Source organism: Phyllopteryx taeniolatus, chromosome 4, assembly GCF_024500385.1.
Source record: "Phyllopteryx taeniolatus isolate TA_2022b chromosome 4, UOR_Ptae_1.2, whole genome shotgun sequence".
Lineage (NCBI taxonomy): Eukaryota > Metazoa > Chordata > Actinopteri > Syngnathiformes > Syngnathidae > Phyllopteryx > Phyllopteryx taeniolatus.
In genome coordinates, this window is record NC_084505.1 from 17,305,016 (window position 1) to 17,326,006 (window position 20,991).

General features: G+C 39.2%; 1 protein-coding gene and 1 long non-coding RNA gene across 2 annotated transcripts; one reads left to right on the forward strand and one right to left on the reverse strand.

Moving 5' to 3' along the window:
* Positions 1–4,182: 4,182 nt before the first annotated feature.
* rasal3 (RAS protein activator like 3) lies at positions 4,183–18,137 on the forward strand. Its single transcript, XM_061770046.1, has 17 exons — positions 4,183–4,426; positions 5,005–5,060; positions 5,139–5,224; positions 5,853–5,982; positions 6,333–6,431; positions 6,530–7,204; positions 7,342–7,486; positions 7,559–7,703; positions 7,792–8,028; positions 8,151–8,352; positions 9,892–9,983; positions 10,082–10,195; positions 11,041–11,206; positions 11,796–11,903; positions 12,006–12,196; positions 12,364–12,448; positions 12,680–18,137. Exons 1-17 carry the CDS (start codon positions 4,384–4,386, stop codon positions 12,758–12,760), a joined length of 2,655 nt encoding a protein of 884 aa, XP_061626030.1. The 5' UTR covers positions 4,183–4,383; the 3' UTR covers positions 12,761–18,137.
* LOC133476529 (uncharacterized) lies at positions 18,111–20,743 on the reverse strand. Its single transcript, XR_009788079.1, has 3 exons — positions 18,509–20,743; positions 18,336–18,430; positions 18,111–18,249 (listed from the first exon to the last, which is right to left on the reverse strand). It is a non-coding gene; the product is annotated as an uncharacterized LOC133476529 (long non-coding RNA).
* Between the last annotated feature and the right edge of the window lie 248 nt (positions 20,744–20,991).

Consider the following 20,991-nt stretch of genomic DNA (forward strand, 5'->3'; position numbering starts at 1 on the left):
CAGACGATCTTTGAGGTAGGGAATTACAGGTACATTTCAATAAATTTGAATATATTTATTCAATTTTATTGAGATGACATACCGAAATAGATTGTGCAACAGAAGCTTGCACATGACAATAGATGTGATTTATCAGCTGCATCAAATGAAATAGGGACAAGAGCCCGAAGCCTTACACAGTTCCACTACAAATTTGAGAACAATAAATCACATCTATAGTCATCTGCAGTTGTCTTTATTTATTTATATATTTATTTATTCAAAAAGAAAATTTCTTGGCATTCAGGGGATTACACTTTTCTTCATGTTCATGCAAGTCAGGGGTGTCAAACACATTTTTGTCACAGGCCACATCTCAATGTCTTTATGTCTCCAAAGTGTTCTCTGTCAGTTGACTGTCTGTTGTCGTACTAGAGCGGCTCCAACTGCCGGAGACAAATTCCTTGTGTGTTTTTTGGACATATTTGGCAAATAAAGATGATTCTGATTCTGATTCTGATAACCAGTTTTGAAATCAGAAGCCTATAAAAACATGTTTTTTGACTATTACATTTCTTTTCAAAGTGGGATTGGTAACAAAAAAAATGCTTGCAAATATCTCAATGGTATTACACCAGAACACAATGATCAATTTTGATTTGCTTTCGCGGGCCACATCAAATGATGTGGCAGGCCGGATCTGGCCCCCGGGCCACCAGTTTGACACCTGTGATGCAAGTTCTCCAGCTTTGGAGAATATCCGCTCACATGCCTTTTATGGACCTTTTATTCACCATGTGCTATGATGTAATGTAATATTTAACTTGTTACTATGTCACATTTCTCAAAAGTTAATAATCTTGAATGATAGTTAAAATATTTTCTGTTGAATTATTTATTTTATACAGAGTATTATTTAATACACGTTTTATATGATGCAATCATTATAATTAAAATCAATGTATAATATGTATATACTGTATATAATACTGTTATTAAGCAAAATAATCAAGAAATATTGATAACATGATATTTCAAAATCTAATTGATATCTTTAAGAAAAGTACCACAGCACAGTAGATGTCTGGTTAGCACATCTGCCTCACAGTTCTGAGGCCTCGCCTGTGTGGAGTTTGGACGTTCTCCCCGTGCCCGCGTAGGTTTTCCCCGGGAACGCCGGTTTCCGCCCAGATCCCAAAAACATGCGTGGTAGGTTAATTGCAGACTCTAAATTGCCCATAGGTGTGAATGTGAGTGCGAATGGTTGTTTGTTTCTATGTGCCCTGCGACTGACTGGCGACCAGTTCCGGTTGTACCTCCAGCACGCCTGCGACCCTAGTGAGGTAAGCAGTATGGAAAATGGATGGATGGGTGGATGAAATGTAGCAGTGCATAGATCAGTGTGAACACAGGAAGTGGTTTTCAGTGTCTGTCAAACCAATGTGCAGGAAGTGCTGCCTCGCTTGACAGGAAACTCATCTCAACAGTCAATATCCATAAATGGATCGGTTGCTACTGTCGCCCTTGTTTCCATATTGCTCATGTGCAGTGTTATTAAGCATTAATCAAAAGATCCGGATAAGGTAGCCTATGTGGTATTAGTTCTTCATGTATTATTTTATCTGAAAATATTAACACTTTACCTCATGAAGAAAACATGAAGGATGGTAAGCTATAGTTAATGTATGTATGTATGTAGTTTATGTATTCAATTATGTTCCAAGAAATTACTGAGAGACAGAATGATTCAAAACCAGACAGGCTAACAGGCTTTGTTTGAGGTAAGATCCTATACCTACACATGACAGAATTTAATGTTTGAACATTTCAGCTTCTTTCAAATAAATCACTAAATAGAAGAAAAAAAAACCCACTATGCAAGTCTCAAACTCCATCTAAAGAGAAAAAAAAAATAGAATAGGAAGTGAAAAGGATGAGTTGTATTAAGCAAAAATATCTGCCAAAAAGAGTGAGGAAGTAAGTAGTTGGGTGCAGCACCAAAGCAACCACAGACGGGCCTTCAGGAGGGTTTCATGTTGTGTCGACTGGAAACAGGAAATGATGAAAGATGCAGAGAGAACCAGCGGGTATTCATCTCACTCTTTGTACATGAATACATTCAACTTGAAGGTAAGTCAGATGGGAACATAGGTTGCCGCCCAATTCATTACATTCAGTACATTGCACAATTTTTGATATTGATTTTATTTCACACAGCCTGGACAAGAACTAATATCAATAACAGCCTGATAGTTAAAATGGGCACTGAGGAAAAAGAAGTGGAGCCTGTAGCTCGTCCACCTCCAAAAGAACAAGGATCACCAGAGAAGAAGAAGAAGAATCCTCCTGCAGAACATCTCCAGGGACAAACAGCCAAGTCTGGTGACCCTCTCGACACATACAAATGGCAAACTGGCTCAAAGGAATCACTTCATAATGTGACTGCGGTTGGAGCTGCCTCTGCAGCATCTACACCTGAAAGGATTCAAAGGGGCACCAAATGGAGCAAGATGCAATTGTGGCGTAAGACCCTGAGTGAGGACGACAAAACAACCAAAATGAACTCAACGGGAAAGAATCCCTTCAGAAGGGCCCTGTCTTTGCCTCCTCCGTCGCTTTTTGCCACCCTTACCCACTCCTCCGGCTCTGCCGGTACGCCACAAGAAGAACCGTCATCATCTTCTGCTGCAGAAGCCACGTTGGACCCTGAGAAAGGAGGGGGGGAGGCTCGCTTCAAAAAATATTGGAGGTCTGTGTCGCAGAAGCTCAAAAGGCCCAGACTGTACAGTCGGAACAGCACCCCTGCATTGTTACCAGGTGAGATGTCTGCGTGTGTTCATTAGTTTTAGCAGTGATACAGTAAATGTGATGTTTGATTCAATTAAGTCATATGTGAGATAGACAGGTACCTGTTTCTATCAGCTTGATGAATCATAATACCGTAATAGATCATTTCAACACGTGAGGGATGTCAAAAACAAAAACAAAAATTTGCCTATTTAATTAATTGATGCAAGGAGACAATCAATTTCTGATGTAAAACATCAGAAAATTAAGGCAATGGCCACATGTATGACTGAAATTATACAATTGTAAAAACACAAACACAATGTAAAAATCAATGGTGAAGACCAAAATGATCCATTCCCCTGCCAAAATTTGGAGCTTTGGTCAAATGATACAGGAAAGCGGCAAGAGACTGTAAGGCGTGCAATGACTGTAAGGAAAAGAATGTGGCGAAATGTCTGCCAAGAGGAAAATTATAAGTAGGCATTTTCTGTCATGCAAAGAAAACGGATTGAGACAAACTTATATAGATTATCGATAGATTTTGTTTGACTATATAATAACTTCCGATGCATTACTGTGCTTCAAACCTCATACACATGTGGGTGGAAATGGACACTGAGGAAAACACAGGATGTGTGTAGCTGTGTGTGTGTGTGTGTGTGTGTGTCTTGTAAAGACAGATAGCATCACTTTCCACTTTTCAAATGGGAGTGGCCAAGTGTGATGAGGAGATAGGTACAAAACAAAAAGGCGAAACAAACAGAGGCCAACATATGCATGTACTTATGGTCCAGTTTTTGCTGGCTTTGAAAGGTTGCATGTTCTGTAAGCGTTGCTTTCTGATAAGAATTAAGGACGGGTTTTGAGTTGTACCAAAGCACTTTGGTTAACTGTGTGCTTGCTTTTCTGCTGACTGTGTTTGCGGGAAGGTGCGCAAGAAGCTGTGTCCACAGAACTCCAGAAACACCAGTGGTCGCAACCCCAGGCGCTTCTCTTATGGAACATTAGCAACTGTGTTCTTCAAGATGGACAGATTCTCATCTGCCCCGAGGAAGAAGTAACATCCACACAATGTTGTTTTCAATTTGAATAACAATTTCCAAAATAATCCTTCAGGGTTTCGCTTGTGTATGTGTCTCCAGCCAACATTGTGGACCCGAAACCGTGTTAACAGCTGCCTGTCTAACCTCAGCATGCAGAATCTTGTGGACATCGACACAGGTCAATCATCAAATTATTGTATTTAATAAAAGAGAGAGCATTTCAAACTCACTTGCCTAAAAAAGAAAAGAGCTACCATACTGACATCAGCTCAAGCAGACTCCCGCAGACAGCTACAGAGGAAATAGCAGAATGTTTATATGAGTGTGAAAGTCAAATTGCTTCCTCTTTTTTGTGTGTGTGTATGATAGCATCGCCGGTTGTTCTTGTGGCCCAGTGAAAGCAGAAGGCATAGTCCACTTTTCATTCAAGGCAATCAGAGGCTGCGTGGAGTTAGCATTCATTTGTGTTGGTTGATGTGCCGGCTGGTTGTATTAACATTGGACGCCCAAAGAGAGGCTCGAGGGAACGTTACATGGGGACATATTGATGAAAGAAGACCATTGGTACTAAATGATGGGATTCAGACGCTGGATTGTATGTGGTGGGGCGTTGGGTAAGTGGCAAAATAAGTGCAGTGTAAGTAAACTTGACTTACATGGCTGTGAAAACCAATAGTGGGAAATAACAAAGCGCAACTTACTTCATTTACTTACATAGATTTTTTTTCAGCTATCTGTACCTTCATTAAATATTTTCTTTTACTGATGACTTTTTACTTTTTCTCCTGACGTTTAAAAACAGATATGTATACTTTAGATGCCTTACTTTGTCAAAATGTTTTTCAACTTAAATACATGGATAATGACACCACATTAAAAAAAAAAGATGTGAATAGAGAGGTAAAAGTAAACAGTAGTTGAGATTTGGAATGATGGATTTATTGATCAAGATATATGGGGACTTATATAAGGCATAAAAAATGATGACGCAGCAGCGTCTGAGAAGCATCCATGGCCTTAAAATTGTTTATTTTTCAGCAGTTTTTGTTTGTCAGTTCACAACATTCGCAAAGCTATCTAAACATCTTGTTTTGGTGGCACTAAGCACTTGTTTTTGAGCAATTAGATAACTAATTAAACAAAATCAAGTCAATTACTAACATTGTTTTTCTCTTGGATATGTTCCTTTTAGATTGTAGTCCTGACCACGTGGGCCCTCGACCCAAGAAAGAAGATGGCGGTGTGCGAGTGAGTGTGGCACATGTAATGATTCATTAGCAACACGTTTCAAATGCATTTGAAATGTTCTTACGTTTCACCCTGAAGGCACTGATTAAGCGACGTCTTGAGAACAAGGCCAAGAGAACTAGCAACACTCAACTGAACCACATCGGACTAAACAAAGGTGGCAGGTAAACTAAAGGCTAACTTTAGAGTCTTAAATTAAGATACCATGCATGTATTGGGGGAATGGAAGGAAACCGGAGAAAACACACCCAAGCACGGGGAGGACATACAAACTACACACAGGAAGGCCAGAGCCGAAGTTGGAACCATTGTAATACCTCGCTCAAGTTACATGGCTAACACAGATAATGGTTGAGTTTTAACAAACGACTAATGAAATGAAATCTACTCCAACCAATGATGTTGTTCTTGCTTATTGTTTGTGTCGTTGTTTAGTTGTGTGTCTATTTATAATTTCCCTGTGCCTTTGGATTTGCGTTTATTCCTGGAACCTACCCAGTCCTCTTAAGTTTTTTTTTTTTTTTTTTTTTGCAATAAATATTTTATGATTTCCTGCCCGCACTCTTGCTGTTCTGTGTTTTCCTGCATTTGGAGTCCACGTGCCCTTGAGACCTAAGTGTAGCTTAGCTACAACAAAAACTCTACTTTTCAAAATAATGAGCACTATCAAATTACGCGACAGCAATAAGAGCATCTATCCTGCATTTCATTCCCCCCAATTAATGACTGAGTCCTGGTCTTTGAAACCTTATTATCTCCATTGTGACAGAACTTTCACTCTATTTATTTAAGGCACTATGGATCTAAGGAGTCTGTATCAATTCCTGTGAGTCCAGTTGGAAGTCTGGATTTAAATGCAGATGCCAGTACCGTGGTCAGGCCAGTGCACAGCTCCATTTTAGGGGAGAAGTACTGTTTTGAGGTATAGTACACTTCAACCCATGCATTCTTCATTTTGAGTGTAAAATGTTGTTGTTTTTTTAAATAAATGTAATCATCAAGGTACCCTCTTTTTCTTAGGAAAGTTACAATATGTAGTTTTATCTTAAACCAACAGGTTAAAATCATTGAGGGCACATTGGTTCGAGGTAGGTAGGCTGTGTATTTACTGTCAGAGCCATGTCACACATTTTTTTTTTTTTTTAAATGTATACCACACACTGGCTAAGCTAAAATGAGATAAAAAATGGTTGTCCTGGAGTTAGAATAAAAATGCATTTCTGTTACTTTTCATCAATATTTAATGTTTTTGTTGTTGCTCTTACTATATAGGTCATAAACTCTGAGAACACACACTGCTTTGGCTGCTCCTCAGCTGCAGAGCGTGATCGTTGGATTGAAGACCTCAGAAGGGCTGCCCAGCCTAATAAGGTGATCTATTTGGTCCAAAATAATTCAATGTAATATACTGAAAAGATGAAAAGAAAATGCTAAGACATGTGTCCCTTACTCTATGTAATTATTCGCAGGATAACATTGAGCGCACAGAGAACTCTCTAAATCTGTGGGTAAAGGAAGCAAAGGATCTGCCCCCCAAACGGCGTTATTACTGTGAGGTACACTTGGATGGGACTCTGCTTGCCCGTACCACCACTCGCCCTGTTGGAAAGGTGTCCAGTGGCTCCACCCTGCCCGGGGAAAGCGCTAATGGCTCTTCAGGATACCTGGGCGGCAGCGGAGGTGTTCCTGGGGGATGTCAGTTATTCTGGGGAGAGTTCTTTGAACTTGACAATCTTCCCTGCATCTCCCAAATCACCTTGCACCTCTTCCGTGAAGAAGACCCCAAGAAAAAGCCTCATTCCCGAGATGAGGTCAGTCTGCATCCACTGGGTAGTGTGAATATAAACTTGGCTGATATCCGAGGGAGGACCTATCAGGAGAAGTGGTATCCCATCATTCCTTCCAAGCTGTCAGGCACAGGTTGCACCAAAGAGCATCTGGGGCCACAGGCTTCTCTCCGCATCAAGGCCCGTTTCCAGAACCTGCAGGTTCTACCTATGGAAAAATACAAGGAGTTTGCTGAGTATGTAACTGTGAATTATGTGGACATGTGCACAAGCTTGGAGCCACTCTTGAATGTGAAAGAAAAGGAGGAGCTCGCCGGGGCTCTTGTACATGTGCTGCAGAGCATCGGCAAAGCAAAGGTAAAAATGTAAAAAGTATGTAAACAGTGAAACGTCCAACACAATCAGTGAGGGGACGCTGGTTGACCTCCCTTGTTTTGGGATTCTTTTTTTTTCATTCACATAATATATTGATATCATAATATATCATGTTTCAGGAGTTTCTTGTTGATTTGGGCGTCGCCGAGATTGAGCGTCTCGGAGACAAGGAGGCGCTTATCTTCAGAGAGAACACACTTGCCACTAAAGCCATAGATGAATATATGAAGCTGGTTGGACAAAAATATCTCATCAACACGCTAGGTAAATGTATTAGATTAAAGTGGCTCCCCTTAGAAATACTTTCACTGAGCTGTCTTTCTCAATTCATTTCAGGGGACTTTATCATACGTCTCTATGGAATGGGGAACAACTGTGAAGTTGACCCCCGCAAATGTCATGCCTCTGAACTACCAAACAACCAGAGGCACTTGAGGGAAATGTGTGACCAGGTGGTGCGGAAAATTATTGACCCCCACAAGTAAGATCATGAAAATCACAGGGGGAAAAAAACACTTTTGGATCTTGGTAAAAGTATTCAACTTCTGGAAATGTTTCAACGTCTTCAGACACTTTCCCGAAGAGCTGAACAAGATTTTCTCAAGTTGGGCGGAGCTGTGTGAAGACCAAGGAAGACCAGAGATTGGTCAACGTCTCATCTCTGCTTCCCTCTTCCTTCGCTTCTTGTGTCCCGCTGTCCTCAGTCCGTCTCTTTTTGGTTTGACGCAACCATACCCGGAGCCAAACACCCTGCGCACACTCACCTTAACTGCCAAAGTCATCCAAAACTTGGCAAACTTCACTCTGTGAGTAGCTTTATTTGCACCGACAGTCTAAATATGCATAACTTTTAAAAGTCCCTCCCCAGAATAACTTCATGAATATATTTAAGAAAATTGCAGTTCCCGTTTGGTTCATTCTACTGCAGGTTTGGAGAGAAGGAGGAGTACATGCTGTTTATGAATGAATTCTTACAGCAGCATTGGGACAGAATGAGGGGGTTTCTCAAAACGGTATCCAATCCATACACTGAGGTCCCGATGAGCTCTTTTGATGGCTATGTGGATCTACCTCTGCGACTGGCCGTGGTGCATGGCCTGCTGGTGGACATCATTCATCTGAGGGACCAGGTACGACTCGGGAAAACCTGAGCTCGTCAATTTTACAACAGAATATCATTTGTGCATATATTGTGGTGTTTGGGTTTGTACTGTATGTTTTCCTTGATGGAAAAAGTACACCAGAAAGCAAAAGTTGATTTGGTGATAATGGGACTATGTTGTGATCATGCTGAACGAACGCATGCATAAAAGCTTAACTCTAGAAGGTTTGGTGCCAAAATTGATTGTAATTTAGAACTCTTCCTTATTCTCTCAAAACTTGACTAAAGCCCCATTTCCAGCTAAAGAAAAACAGCCCCAAAGCATTATACCACCACCACCACCATGTTGCGCTGTCAGTAATGTGTTTTTGGGTGATTTGCAATGCTGTTTTTGCTTCAGGCTTACTTTTTGGAATTATGGCCCAAAGTTCAACCTCCATCCAAACATTTTCCCCACACATTTTTGTTTGTTTTCCAATATTTTGTGGGGCTGGATGTTTTTCTTCATAAGAACAGCATTGATCTTATCACCCTACCCCTTAGATTTAAGATTTTATTGTCAGCAGAAACACTAAAAAATTGAATTCTTCACGAGTTTCTCACACACAGCCCAAAATATAATTTAAAAAAGGCCATACTATAGAAAAACAAAAGGAATAAATTGTTGAGATGAGAAAGACAATAGTGTACTTCTATGTACAAAAGACCACAGTGCAGTTAAACAAAGTGTGGTTTAGTACGTGCAAAATTATGAATTCTGAATATGCAAATATTACATTGTTTGAATTCCTTGTGTGTCTAGGAACATACTTGGCCAATAAAGCTGATTGTGATTCTGATTTTGCTGAAAAAGATGTGTTAAAAAGGGATAGGCTCCAGCAGCCCGCGACCCTAGTGAGGATAAGCGTTAAAGAAAATCGACGGATGGATGGATTTCAAGAAAACCCTTTGCAAGGGGGTCTTTTAAATGCATAAATATAATCACCAATAATATGAAATCATAATGAAAGGGTAAATACAGAACATCAAACCAAATTATTTAAACACAGACACACTTAGACCACACACACGCACACACAACCTCTTCAGTTTTTCTGCTTCCCTGAACAGTTTTCTTCTCGTCCTTTCTAAATTTTGGAGAGACATCCAGTTTACTGCAATGTCACTCATTGTTGTCTCACGTTTATCTTGGTCATTGCAAAAACGTGGCATTTTAACAGTAGGTTGCACGCTTTATGTTGATAGCTTAGGTAATTTAAATAAATACATACATACATACATACATACAAATAAATACAGATACCAAAATGATGGCAGCATTTAAGTCCAACATTTATCGTTGACAAAATGTACAAAGAGGGATTTATCTCGTTGAGTTGGACTAAAATCTATTGTATTTTAGTTGCGATTGTGGTGACAAGCAAGCCCTTAAATTGCTGACAAAACAGTGCTATTATGATGCTCTTTTATCTGGCTGTTTTCTTCTGGTTTTTGATCTGTGTGTGTTTGTGCAGCTGCATGAATTTCATTTCAATACATGCTGACATGGAGCATTTACATTGTTTAGGAAACAATTGAGAAATTGCACCCTCTGCCTATGATTCTGAACCAGATAACAGAGTCATTGGGCCCTGAGATACGTCAGATCACAATTAACAAGTATGTTGACTCTAAGATATAGATGTATAAAATGCCCAGATCTATATCGATGTTGTTGTTGTTGTCCTACTTTTGTAAAGGCATACTCTTTCTCACAGCACAGGGAAACAAGCTAAGCCAATGTATGTTCCTCCAAAAGACTTGGGCAAATTCAGCCCTCATCAATCATCCCTCCAGCAGCTTCCTCAGGAATCCAGGAACCTAAGAGATGGGTATGTGGGTATATGATCCTCCACAATTTGGAGATACTTTTTAATGAATATTCTTTGTGAGTTAATTTAATGGAATGCGAAAGAATCCTTCATTTCTTGGGCAAATACAAAGAAGTATGCCAGCAATTGGTGTATACAGTGAACCCTCGTTTATCGTGGAGGATAGGATCCCATTGACTAAGTGCTCAAAGAGGCATTTCGACCATTTACCACGGAAAAAAGAACACCGGAAGCCACAATACCCTTTTGACATCTAAAGACACCACAGATGACAGTTTTTTTTTTTTTTGCCTTGCTGTTCCGCCTTCAGTGCGTGACGTGCGCGCACTCGCTGCTGACAACAAGGCACTCTAAAGCTGCAATGCCAGCCCGAAGCCCCGGCCCATACACTGGCTGAAAAGTCGGACTTTTTTGTAATTGTTTTACCTCCTCACTCTTCTGCCACTCTCCGCGCAACATGCACATACTCACGCCATGACAACGAGGCACACTAAAACGGTCACGCCAGCCCGAAGCCCCGGTCCACACGCTGGCTATTATATTAATTGATCAATTAATTAGTTATATACTCTGAAAAATTGTTACCAGTTTGACTCTAGTGTATGTTGTTAACAGTTTGAATTATGTTCATCTCCCTAATGAGTAGTAAGTTAGCAGTGGTATTTAGTATCGTGAATAGTTCAAAAAGGAATCTCACCATCAGTTAACTGTCAATATACATTCTTTTGCCAGTCAACAACCTATATTGTGTGCAGACATCACATGGGTGGATTTGTCAAATTCCATTCTTTCACTTCTAAATCTGAAAAATTTAAGAATGACATGTAAGTTTGTTCCTTTTGCAGAGATGTCAAAGCTAGGAGAAGGAACCCAGTCACCAGAACTCAAAGTGCTCCACATAGACGTCCTGAAAAAAGACTGAAGAGGCAAACAAGTTCTGAAGCTCTGCCTAGAGCTAACCATGAACGAGATTTGGAAACAAACCAGCCCCTGATCTCGTCACCAAAAACTGTGAGTGTGAAAAAAACAAAATTTGTCAGAGTGAGGTAATCTCGCCTACTTTTAAATATTACATGCTGACGTTTACATAGCAGTGGTGTGTCTATGTGAAAAATGTTGGGCACCAGCCACTTAGGTGCATACTGTAGGTGGAAAATGACAGTACTTTCTTTTAACGGCTGATGTGCTTTTTAAAATGTAAAGTTTCTGTTCAGTGTAACGGAATTGCTCGGATTCTTCTTTTCCCCTGTTCACGTGAAATGTTTGCAAGGCAGATGTCGTGAATGGCAAACCATGGGCTGAGGGTGCCATGCCCCTTTGATAGTGAACCAGCAGGAGCAGGATGACAGTCAGACACTCATTGTAGCTATATTATTCCTAAAGTACCTGAGTTTATTGACACACATTCATTAAATCATTGCTCTATATTTATTCTAAAATACCTATGAGTACTTAACGCAGAGTCTCCACTGGATAGTATGACTTCCATTTGCCCCTTCTCCATATTGAATATTCTGAGCTGTAATGCAACTGATTTTGAGCAAGAGACTGATAATGTGACTTTTTATCAAGTAATAGGACGTTCTTTTCTCTTGATCAGAGTGACGCAATTAAACCATGTGCACCAGTTCCCTGGATTAAAGACACGCAAAGCAGAGAGTCCAGAGAGATGACTTCTGAACAGGCGGAGCTAAGCTTACTCGATAGGGTACGTGTCATACCTGGTTCATAAAACTTTCCCGACGATGGCAATCCTTTATGGATTCACAGTAACATATCTCAGAAAATGTTTTTGCATACCATACACCAGCATGCCCAGGAACTGTCCGAGCTTGGCCTGGGACTAGACCAGGTGACTGAGCGTGAGCTGGAAATGGCAAAGCGCCTGGAGGACTTCATTAACCAAAGTCAGGACCAGAATGCAATACTGCAGGCTGAAATGAATGAGCTCCGGCATCTGATGGCTACACGAGAGGAGCAGCTTGCTAGCGCCACCTTCAGGTTTAATTTTGTCAATAACTGCTTGTATTTAGTCATCATTACACTACACTCAACACTTTGATGGCTGGCCTTGTTGGAATTGCATTTGCATATTATTGAAAAAATGGCTTTAATATCACACTGTAAGTAACCAATTCGTATGTCTCGACTGTTTGTGCCTTTGAAAGGTTGGGTGTGATTGAGGAGGAGAGGGAGGATGTTGAGCGCAAGCTGAATGTCGCAATTGCAGCAGCTGAGCGGATGAACATACTGGTAAGTTGCCAGAAAAGAGAATTTATATATATATATATGTGTGTGTGTGAAAACACAATATGTTAGCGTTCAAATTAAAAAATATATTGTTTTTGTACATGCTGTAAAAACATCTCTTCATTGCGATTTGCAACATTATTGGAACAGAAATTCAGGCTACAGTGATGAATGACCTGCTGATTATTTTTTTTCAAATCTTTATTTTAAATTGTTTTGTCCATGTACTCACAGGAGGAGCAGTTTGCCAGTTTGATGAAGGACATTCATCACCTCAATGAGACGTGCAACAATGAACAAGCTGATGAAAAGTAACAAATTGTCAGTAGGCGAGAAATTAGTTCCGAGGCCTTGCCACAGTTTGGTATAGTTACAATGTTCAATATATAGTAAATGAGTATACCCCCACCAAGTAAGCTTTTCAGCCATTTCTCGGTAAACAAAACTAATCTAAACTTAGCTTTGCTACACTTTTATTGGTATGGAACATCAAATTATTTTTTACCCCAAAAATAAAATGTTTTGAGTTCACATTGACAAATGGCTTAACAATAAAATTGATCATGGAGTATATTGTAGCATTGTACCCCATTAAAATAATTATTCTCAAAGGAAAAACAATGTTTTCTCCCAAATCTCTGGGGGTGTACTCATTTATATGAAGCACTGTATAGAAGATAAAAATTCCCACAAAATAGCAGTAGACATACACTCATCGGTCACATTTGGTTCACTAACACAGTCTAATGACATCCAAAATAAAACCTTTAAGAATGGCGCCCTTGTGAAAACAAAAATGGTCAGTAAGCTACAAGTTCTTGAGAGGGGTACAACATAAGATCAACCTCTCGGTATAAAGACTTATATACTGTATGCACCAGTCGCATTATGGGTACTTGCACAATAATATCCAATTTGGAGATGTGTCAAATATTCTGCCTTTATGATGATTGTGATCTTCAGTTTAGAGTTTTAATATGACAATATGTTCATGATTGTAGTTGTGGCTTGCAATGAGAGCTGTATATAATCACATGAGTGTCTCATGTAACTAATTCAGATAACCAAAATATTCAACATAGCTTTAATTATGATGAGGCACAGTTTTACACCACTGCAAACTACAAGCATGAACATTTGATCAATTAATAACTTTGGTATTGTCAATTGTGAGCATTATCTTTGTAAAGCCAGAATGTTTGAGGTATTGGCCTCTATTTTCGTGACCCGCGTATATACAGTGCTGCACCTGGCCTAACTCTGCTAGCAGGCGGGTAAGACCCAGTGTTGGTAATTTCATGGACCGGCATACATCAGCGCATTTAAGAATGGCAGCTTTGCCCAGGTGTGGGCGTGTTCACAGCCGACTTCAACCCTGTCCAATCGAAGTGGCTCATTTCATTCCCTTTAATGGCAGCTAGCAAGTGCTGCACTGATAGTCTTAGTGGAAGAAGGAACTGTTTTGCTCAAGACCGGGAGGTTGAAGCACACAAAGTACGTTTACATGGAACTGCAAGAAGACCTCCACAGGCAGATGATGTAAAGGTGGCAAGGGAGGAGAGCACAGATCTGTGCCGTGAAGTGGGCACTTGGAGACCGACCCTCCCCCATAGTTTGTGTGCCTCCCCCAGCTGTGCCACAGCCAGTGGGATATTTAAAAAAATAAAATGATAATAATAATATTAATTCAATGGTAAATCATTCTGATGATTAATTTCTACAATGATTTAGAGCTGGGATGTCAAACTCGTTGTAGTTCAGGGGCCACATAGAGCCTAATTTGATGTTAAAGGGGGCGGACCTCTAAAACCATACTGACAGTAACATAATAATAAATAACACGTTTTCCCTGTGTTTTAATGCTAACCAAAACAAATACATGATTAAATAAGTAGATTTAATGACATTTTTTAAAATCCTTTTACAAAACAACTTCATATTTCTTGACAAAACTTTGCTTCAGTTTGTCACCTACGTGTGCTAACTGATCAGAGTGATTGCATTTTAAAGCACAAAACTTTAAGTAACAGGTATTTGGAACTGAAAAATACAGTATTGCACATTGAAATTAAATCAACCTATGAAGACCTAGGAATTATTAGCGCTCCGTTTTCTACACGAGTATAAAAATTCTCAAAATTATCCTTCCCACCGCTACAATGTCTTATGTATTTTTCACTTTCAAAATTCATTCTGTCAGCCAGATTGTACCCCTTAGCGGGTCGATTTTGGCCTGCGGGCAGCATGTTTGACACCATTGATATATATATGTATAAAAACTAACTATAAATATTGAATATTTATTGAATACAATTAAACACACTAGGAAACAAGTAAATTCTAAAATCGCCATAGTATTTTGTGTGGCCTCTCTCACACTTTTAGTGTATTTGCCATAAAACATGTTATATGTAATTGTATTGTACCTCAGAACCATCCCTAGGATTGTGCATGACAAGCAATTTCAAAAAGATACTGATAATCCGAACAACAAAAGTTATTTTACAACGTTTTAAGTAGCAGTAACAAGTCTCTTTAAAAGCTAAATGATTAAAATGTTGTTAAAGTGAAATTTTTTTTTAGTTGAAGAGGGGTAAATTATGTCATTTTAACACATTTTAATCATGTGCAACCGATGTACATGTTCAAATTAAGCACATTCAAAGGACTTTTTATCAGTGTAGTGAATGTTTGCTGTGCCATGTTGGTTATCCTAAATACAGCACACACTATATGAGCAGTAAGAAGACAGCATTTTTTTCTCCTCGTCCTCCGTGGGGTCTCTCACCTTTTAAAAATCGGTAACAAATTTAACGATATTTCAAATCATTATGTTTGTAGCCCGCTACAGGAAATAAACCTGTCATATGTTTTTGCATTACACAGAGAGCATTTGAAAAGAACTAAAACATATGCTATATTTAATTAGACATTTTAAAAAGTACAATGGAACACAAGATTGTTAAATCATTACTAAATGAACACAGCTTTTATGTACAAAGTATAACTACTTTGTTTTATCAATTTATAATACTATAGTGCATCTGAGCACAATGATTTACTCAGCAAACAATTATTAGTAGAAACTACACGATAAGGACCTTTGCTCTTTTACTACAATTGGCTGATCCAGTGTTCTCCTGATGACTTGTCAGTTACAAACCTACCCAAGACTCACTTCAGCATTCTGACAAAGAAGTCACTGGGGATGATTCCAGCCGCAAAGGTGACAACCATGGCGAGTAACACCAAGCCACGACGTAAAAGCATCTCTTTTACCGTAGGAACATCTTTGACCATGTTGGTTGCAGTGTCCTGCTGCTCCGGAATCTGTAGGAGCGTGTGGTCCTCTGCAGTGCTCTCACGTCTTGGTGTAAGGGCAGGAAGCGGAGCCTGATTAGTGTTTGAGTCTAGTTTCGGCAGACTAACACTTGACATATACTTCTTGAAGATATCAGCATCAGATATCAACTGTTGCTTCCCACTATGCAAGTATATATTGTTGTGCACTTGATGGCAAATTGTAACTTTTTAATGGGATCTCCAAATCTCTGTATTCACCTCCATGTTCTGTAAGCAACCAATTACGATATTTTTATTGTATTTTTTGAAACAATTTTCTGCTCAGGTACTTGCTTGCTGCATGTCACTTTACTGATATCTATTGTTAAAAACGGTGAAAATGAAGTATAGCTTTACAGCTGTCCTGGTTTATTTGCCCATGGTGAAAATGAATGAGAGGAACAGGGGTATGTAAAAAGGGTATTTTTCGAGTGTTTTGAGATGTAATATTGGCTCTATGGTGCCTCAGTAATCATGTCAAATATGAATTAAAATCGCCCACACGTTCCTCACTCACAGATGTTTTTCTGTTGAGAGGCCTGAAAGCAGGTCATTCGAATTTCTCCATCTTATCTACGTCACTCGCGAAGGTCTCCACCTTCCCTTTCCACTCCCAAGCCAACGCTGTCAACATAACAAACACGTGTGCGCTCACAAGTAAGTCTTCTACGCTGAGGCAATCAATCAGAGGAAAAGGTCTAGGCCAAATATGGACAAAGCAGACACAAAAGTGGGTCAAACAGAAGTAGCTGTCAGGGGGCCTTTTCTGGACAGTCGTATGATGAAACCAAGGTGCTTTTTGAAATTAAATTGACACTTGTATACTAAGTCCATGTTATAGAGTAACTCTATGGAGGTCTAAATAGCCAAAATATGAGACCTTTAAAAAGTATAAGACAAGAACAAATCTAAAACACAGATGTGTCTCCTTTGGATGAGTAAACCTTTGCAACGATTACGATAGTGAACTGAAAACATGTAGCTCTCTAACTTTGTTTAAAAAGATGTTTAAAACAAGAGTGATACTGTAAAGAATCAGGTATAAGGTGAAAAAATGTGTATGTACATGTATATTGTGTGTCTATTATATGTATATACTGTATGTGCATATAATAAATAAACACAAATAGAAAATATGAAGATGATGAAGCAGTTAGCAATGCTAGCTGTTATATAGTGGGCTATGTATGTATATATATACTGTATCAATTGTTAAAATTTCCGTTACACATTGGATGGACCTACTATTTTTTGGATAATTAGAATATACTGCAAATGATTAGCTCCCTAATTTATTATGTCATTATTACGTTACATGGACCCGTTAATTTAGCATACCTAGATTATTAGAATACTATATACGATTAGCCTCCTATAACAATAATATCGTACAAGTAAAATCTATACTTTTAAGTACTATTACACAAAGTTAAATCTATACTCGGAAATAGGAGTAGGACCCAGTGCTGGGCGATATGGAGAAAATCTCTCACAATATGGGCCATTCTATATCATAATAACGCTACAATATAGTATATTTTCAGCTATTCTATGAAAGACTATACAATGTAGTATGACTGCTTACTTTCACTCACTTTATTTCAGAGTTACATTAAACAGACCAGTCAAAAATGAGAAATGTATCCACCATCCAGTAGTGCTGCAATTAGGGCTGAAGCTATTGAGTATTCTAGTAACCGAGTATCCTACTAAGAATGCTATTGAATGATCAAGAATTTGGATCAAGTATATATTTTTGGTTGGTTAAAGAGCAATTCTGAATACACAAGAAAAAATAAGTTATTTCCCTTAATAATGAATGATCAATTGGTTTCCTTTTTAAGCTAATCAACTTATTTTCTGAAATTAACATTGTGCATACGCAGCAAACTGCATAGTTTGGACACCACACTGTAGGACAAGTGCAAAGTTATGGCCCATATTGAGTAAATGTGGGCCACACAAAAATGGAGGATGACCAGCAAATGGCCCCCAGGCCTTAGGTTGAACACCATTGTGGAAATCTTTGCTTGAAAATTGGATGAAGGACGATAAAAACGATAGAAGACAAATGGCACGATAGAACGTTTTCTATCGTCCCCACGATATATATCGCCGTATCACCCAGCAATAGTAGGACATGAGGTTTTTTACTTTTTCCTACTCCTATTGAACATGTACATTGTACATTTTGTTTCATTTGTTTTAGTTTTTCCATTTTGTCTATAGCCTGTTTGGGTTGATTTGTTTCGTCAATAAAGATGTTCAAAATGTTCAAGTCAAGTTTATTACATAATTGCTACATCATGATATCCTCATTATTGCTGAAATAAATATTCTATAATATCGTCATCATGATTTATTCTGCAATTCCGACCACTCGTCAGCCGCTTGCCTGGCTCGCAGTCTTGCATCTCCACCATGTTTTCAAAAGTGACCTGGACCCCTGCTCTCGTTTGAGCCTGGTCAGAAACATTCAAATATGTTAAAAAAGAAATCACTTGAATTACATGTCATATTTGTGTTTTCAAGGAACTTCGTTAGACACCTCTTCAGCAGCCTTTCTCCAATCAAGTTTGTACAAAAATGCACTGAAGAAAATAGCCTGTAGTCCAACAGAGATGGTAAGACCAGTCCAAAGTCCTGTTCAAGAAACAATAGAAGCATACTGAATCTCGTGTCACATAACAGTATGAGTCCATGATAATGGTCGCTTCTTACCTACGACGCCCATTGTTGTTGTGAGCATTAAGGACAGACCAATGGGAAGGCCAATGCAGTAGTGTACAATCAAGTTAAACACAGCACCGAACTGTGCTGTGTTTTTTGCAACTCCTCGAATGACACCTCCACCCATATTCTGTCATGATAATTGTAGTGTTATTGATTTAAAATGGTTAACATTTATCATTTTGTTCACCTAAAATGTCAAACATGATTATTTTTCTCACCCCAATAGCATCGGCAAGATGAATGGGTCAAGGGTCGCGGGTGTGCTGAATTGGTCGCCAGCCAAACTCAGGGCACATAAACAACCAACCATTCACATTCACACCAACGGGCTATTTCGAGTCTTCATTAACCTATCCTGCATGTTTCGGGGATGTGGGAGCAAACCGGAGTACCTGGAGAAAACTCACGCAGGCACGGGGAGAACATGCAAACTCCACACAGGCGAGGCCGGATTTTAACCCGGGTCCTCAGAACTCTGAGGCAGACACGCTAACCAGTCGTCCACCGTGCCACCTGGGACTATTTTCGTTTTACGAAATAAAACTACTAATACTATTAAAAGGATTTAGAGAAACTTACGCAGCTCCCAAATGCAGAAGATGGAGGAAGACATAATTGATAATTGCATTTAAGATGTTTCCAATTGCACCAGTTATGACCTGTGGCCAAATAATCCCCTAAAAAAAAAAAAATCATACATGCTCTGGTATTAACTTATTATTTATAATTATGTTTTTAACTTTCATATCAATGATATTGCATTGTTACGGAGCACCTGGTTTTGAAGATATTTGCCCAGCAGATGGTGCATGAATACCGCCTAAAGGGGGAAATGATAATCTTACACGACAGAAGCACACGGTTGATACTTACTTGTTATTCGGGTAACTCGTGTACGCTCAGACAAATGTGAAGTCACCGGCAGAGCAGGCATGAAGATCTTCACATAAAGTTGAGCCAAACTATGCAGCACACAAATAGCCGTGAGCAATTGTGGTATGGAAACATGTGCACACTATTATGCATGAGGTACATTACATGCATTATTATATTCTAGTAACGTGACAATAATACAATGGAACATGTATATTCAAATAAGATCTTACCATTTTTAATTCAGCCTATATTCTGGGCAATCAATTGGAATCAAACTTGCTGAAGCCTAATTCAGTCTACATTCTGGGGATTGCTTTAATCGCAGGTAAAGACACCTGTTGTGGTGGTCCTGGATTGCTGTGGTAACACGTGGTCTACGGTTGTGACCCCTGTGATTGCACATCAAATTCTCAGAAATGACATTGCTCGGCATGTTGTTTTACAGCCAGATCAGACTTTTGTCCGCCCTTTGCATGTGATGTATACTCTGATTTCCAGCCACAGTACAAAAACTTGTACAGTGCCATGAAAAAGTATTTGTCCCCTTCTCGCATTCTTTTTGTGTGTGCATAGATTCCTCACTTCAATGTTTAAGATCATAAAATACAGTTTTTAAATGGTGATTTTATTTATGAAAGAAAAAAAATATTCAAAGCTACCTGGCCCTGTGTGAAAAAGTATGTGACCCGTAAACCTAATAAATGGATGGGCCACCCTCAGCAGCAACAACTGAAATCAAACATTTTCTATAACTGACAATGAGTCTTTCACATCTCAGTGACAGTATTTCGACCCCCTAGTCCTTGCAGAATTTTTAATTCATCAACAGTGGAGGTTTTTCAAGAATGAACGGCCTTTTTAAGGTCATGCCATAGCATTTCAATTGGATTCAAGTCCGGACTTTGTCTAGGCCACTCCAAAACCTTCATTTTTTTTTTTTTTAAGCCATTCAGAAGTTGACTTGTTGGTGTATTTTGAATCATATTCCTGCTGCATAACCCAAGTAGACTTAAGGTTGAGGGCAGAAACTGATGGCTAAATATTGTCCTTCAGGATTTTCTGGTTCATAGTAGAATTCATGGTTCCATCAATCACAGCAAATAGTCCAGGTCCTGATGTGGAGAAGCAGTCCCAAACCATCACACAGCCACCACATTTGACTGTTGGAATGATGTTCTTTTTCTTAAATGCTGTGTTACATTTACAACAGATGTAACGAGACACACAACTTCCAAAAAGTTCAACTTTTGTCTCATGAGTCCATATTCTCCCAAAAGTCTTGGGAATCATTCAAATGTTTTTTTGCAACGGTAAGATCAGCCTTTATGTTCTTTTTGGTCAGCAGCGTTTTTTTTCCTTAGAACTCTGTTATGAACTCTGCCCGGTCTCTTACTTAGTTAAGATCAGTTTTCATGACTCAACAATGAGGCAAGAGAGGACTGTAGTTCTTTAGATGTTGATCTGGGTTACTTTGTGACCTCCTGGATGAGTCTTCGCTGTGCTTTTGGGTTTTTGTTTGTGGGCTGGCCACTCCTGGTAAAGTTCATGACTGTTCCATGTTTTCTCCATTTGTTTGCTAATGGCTCTCCCTGTAG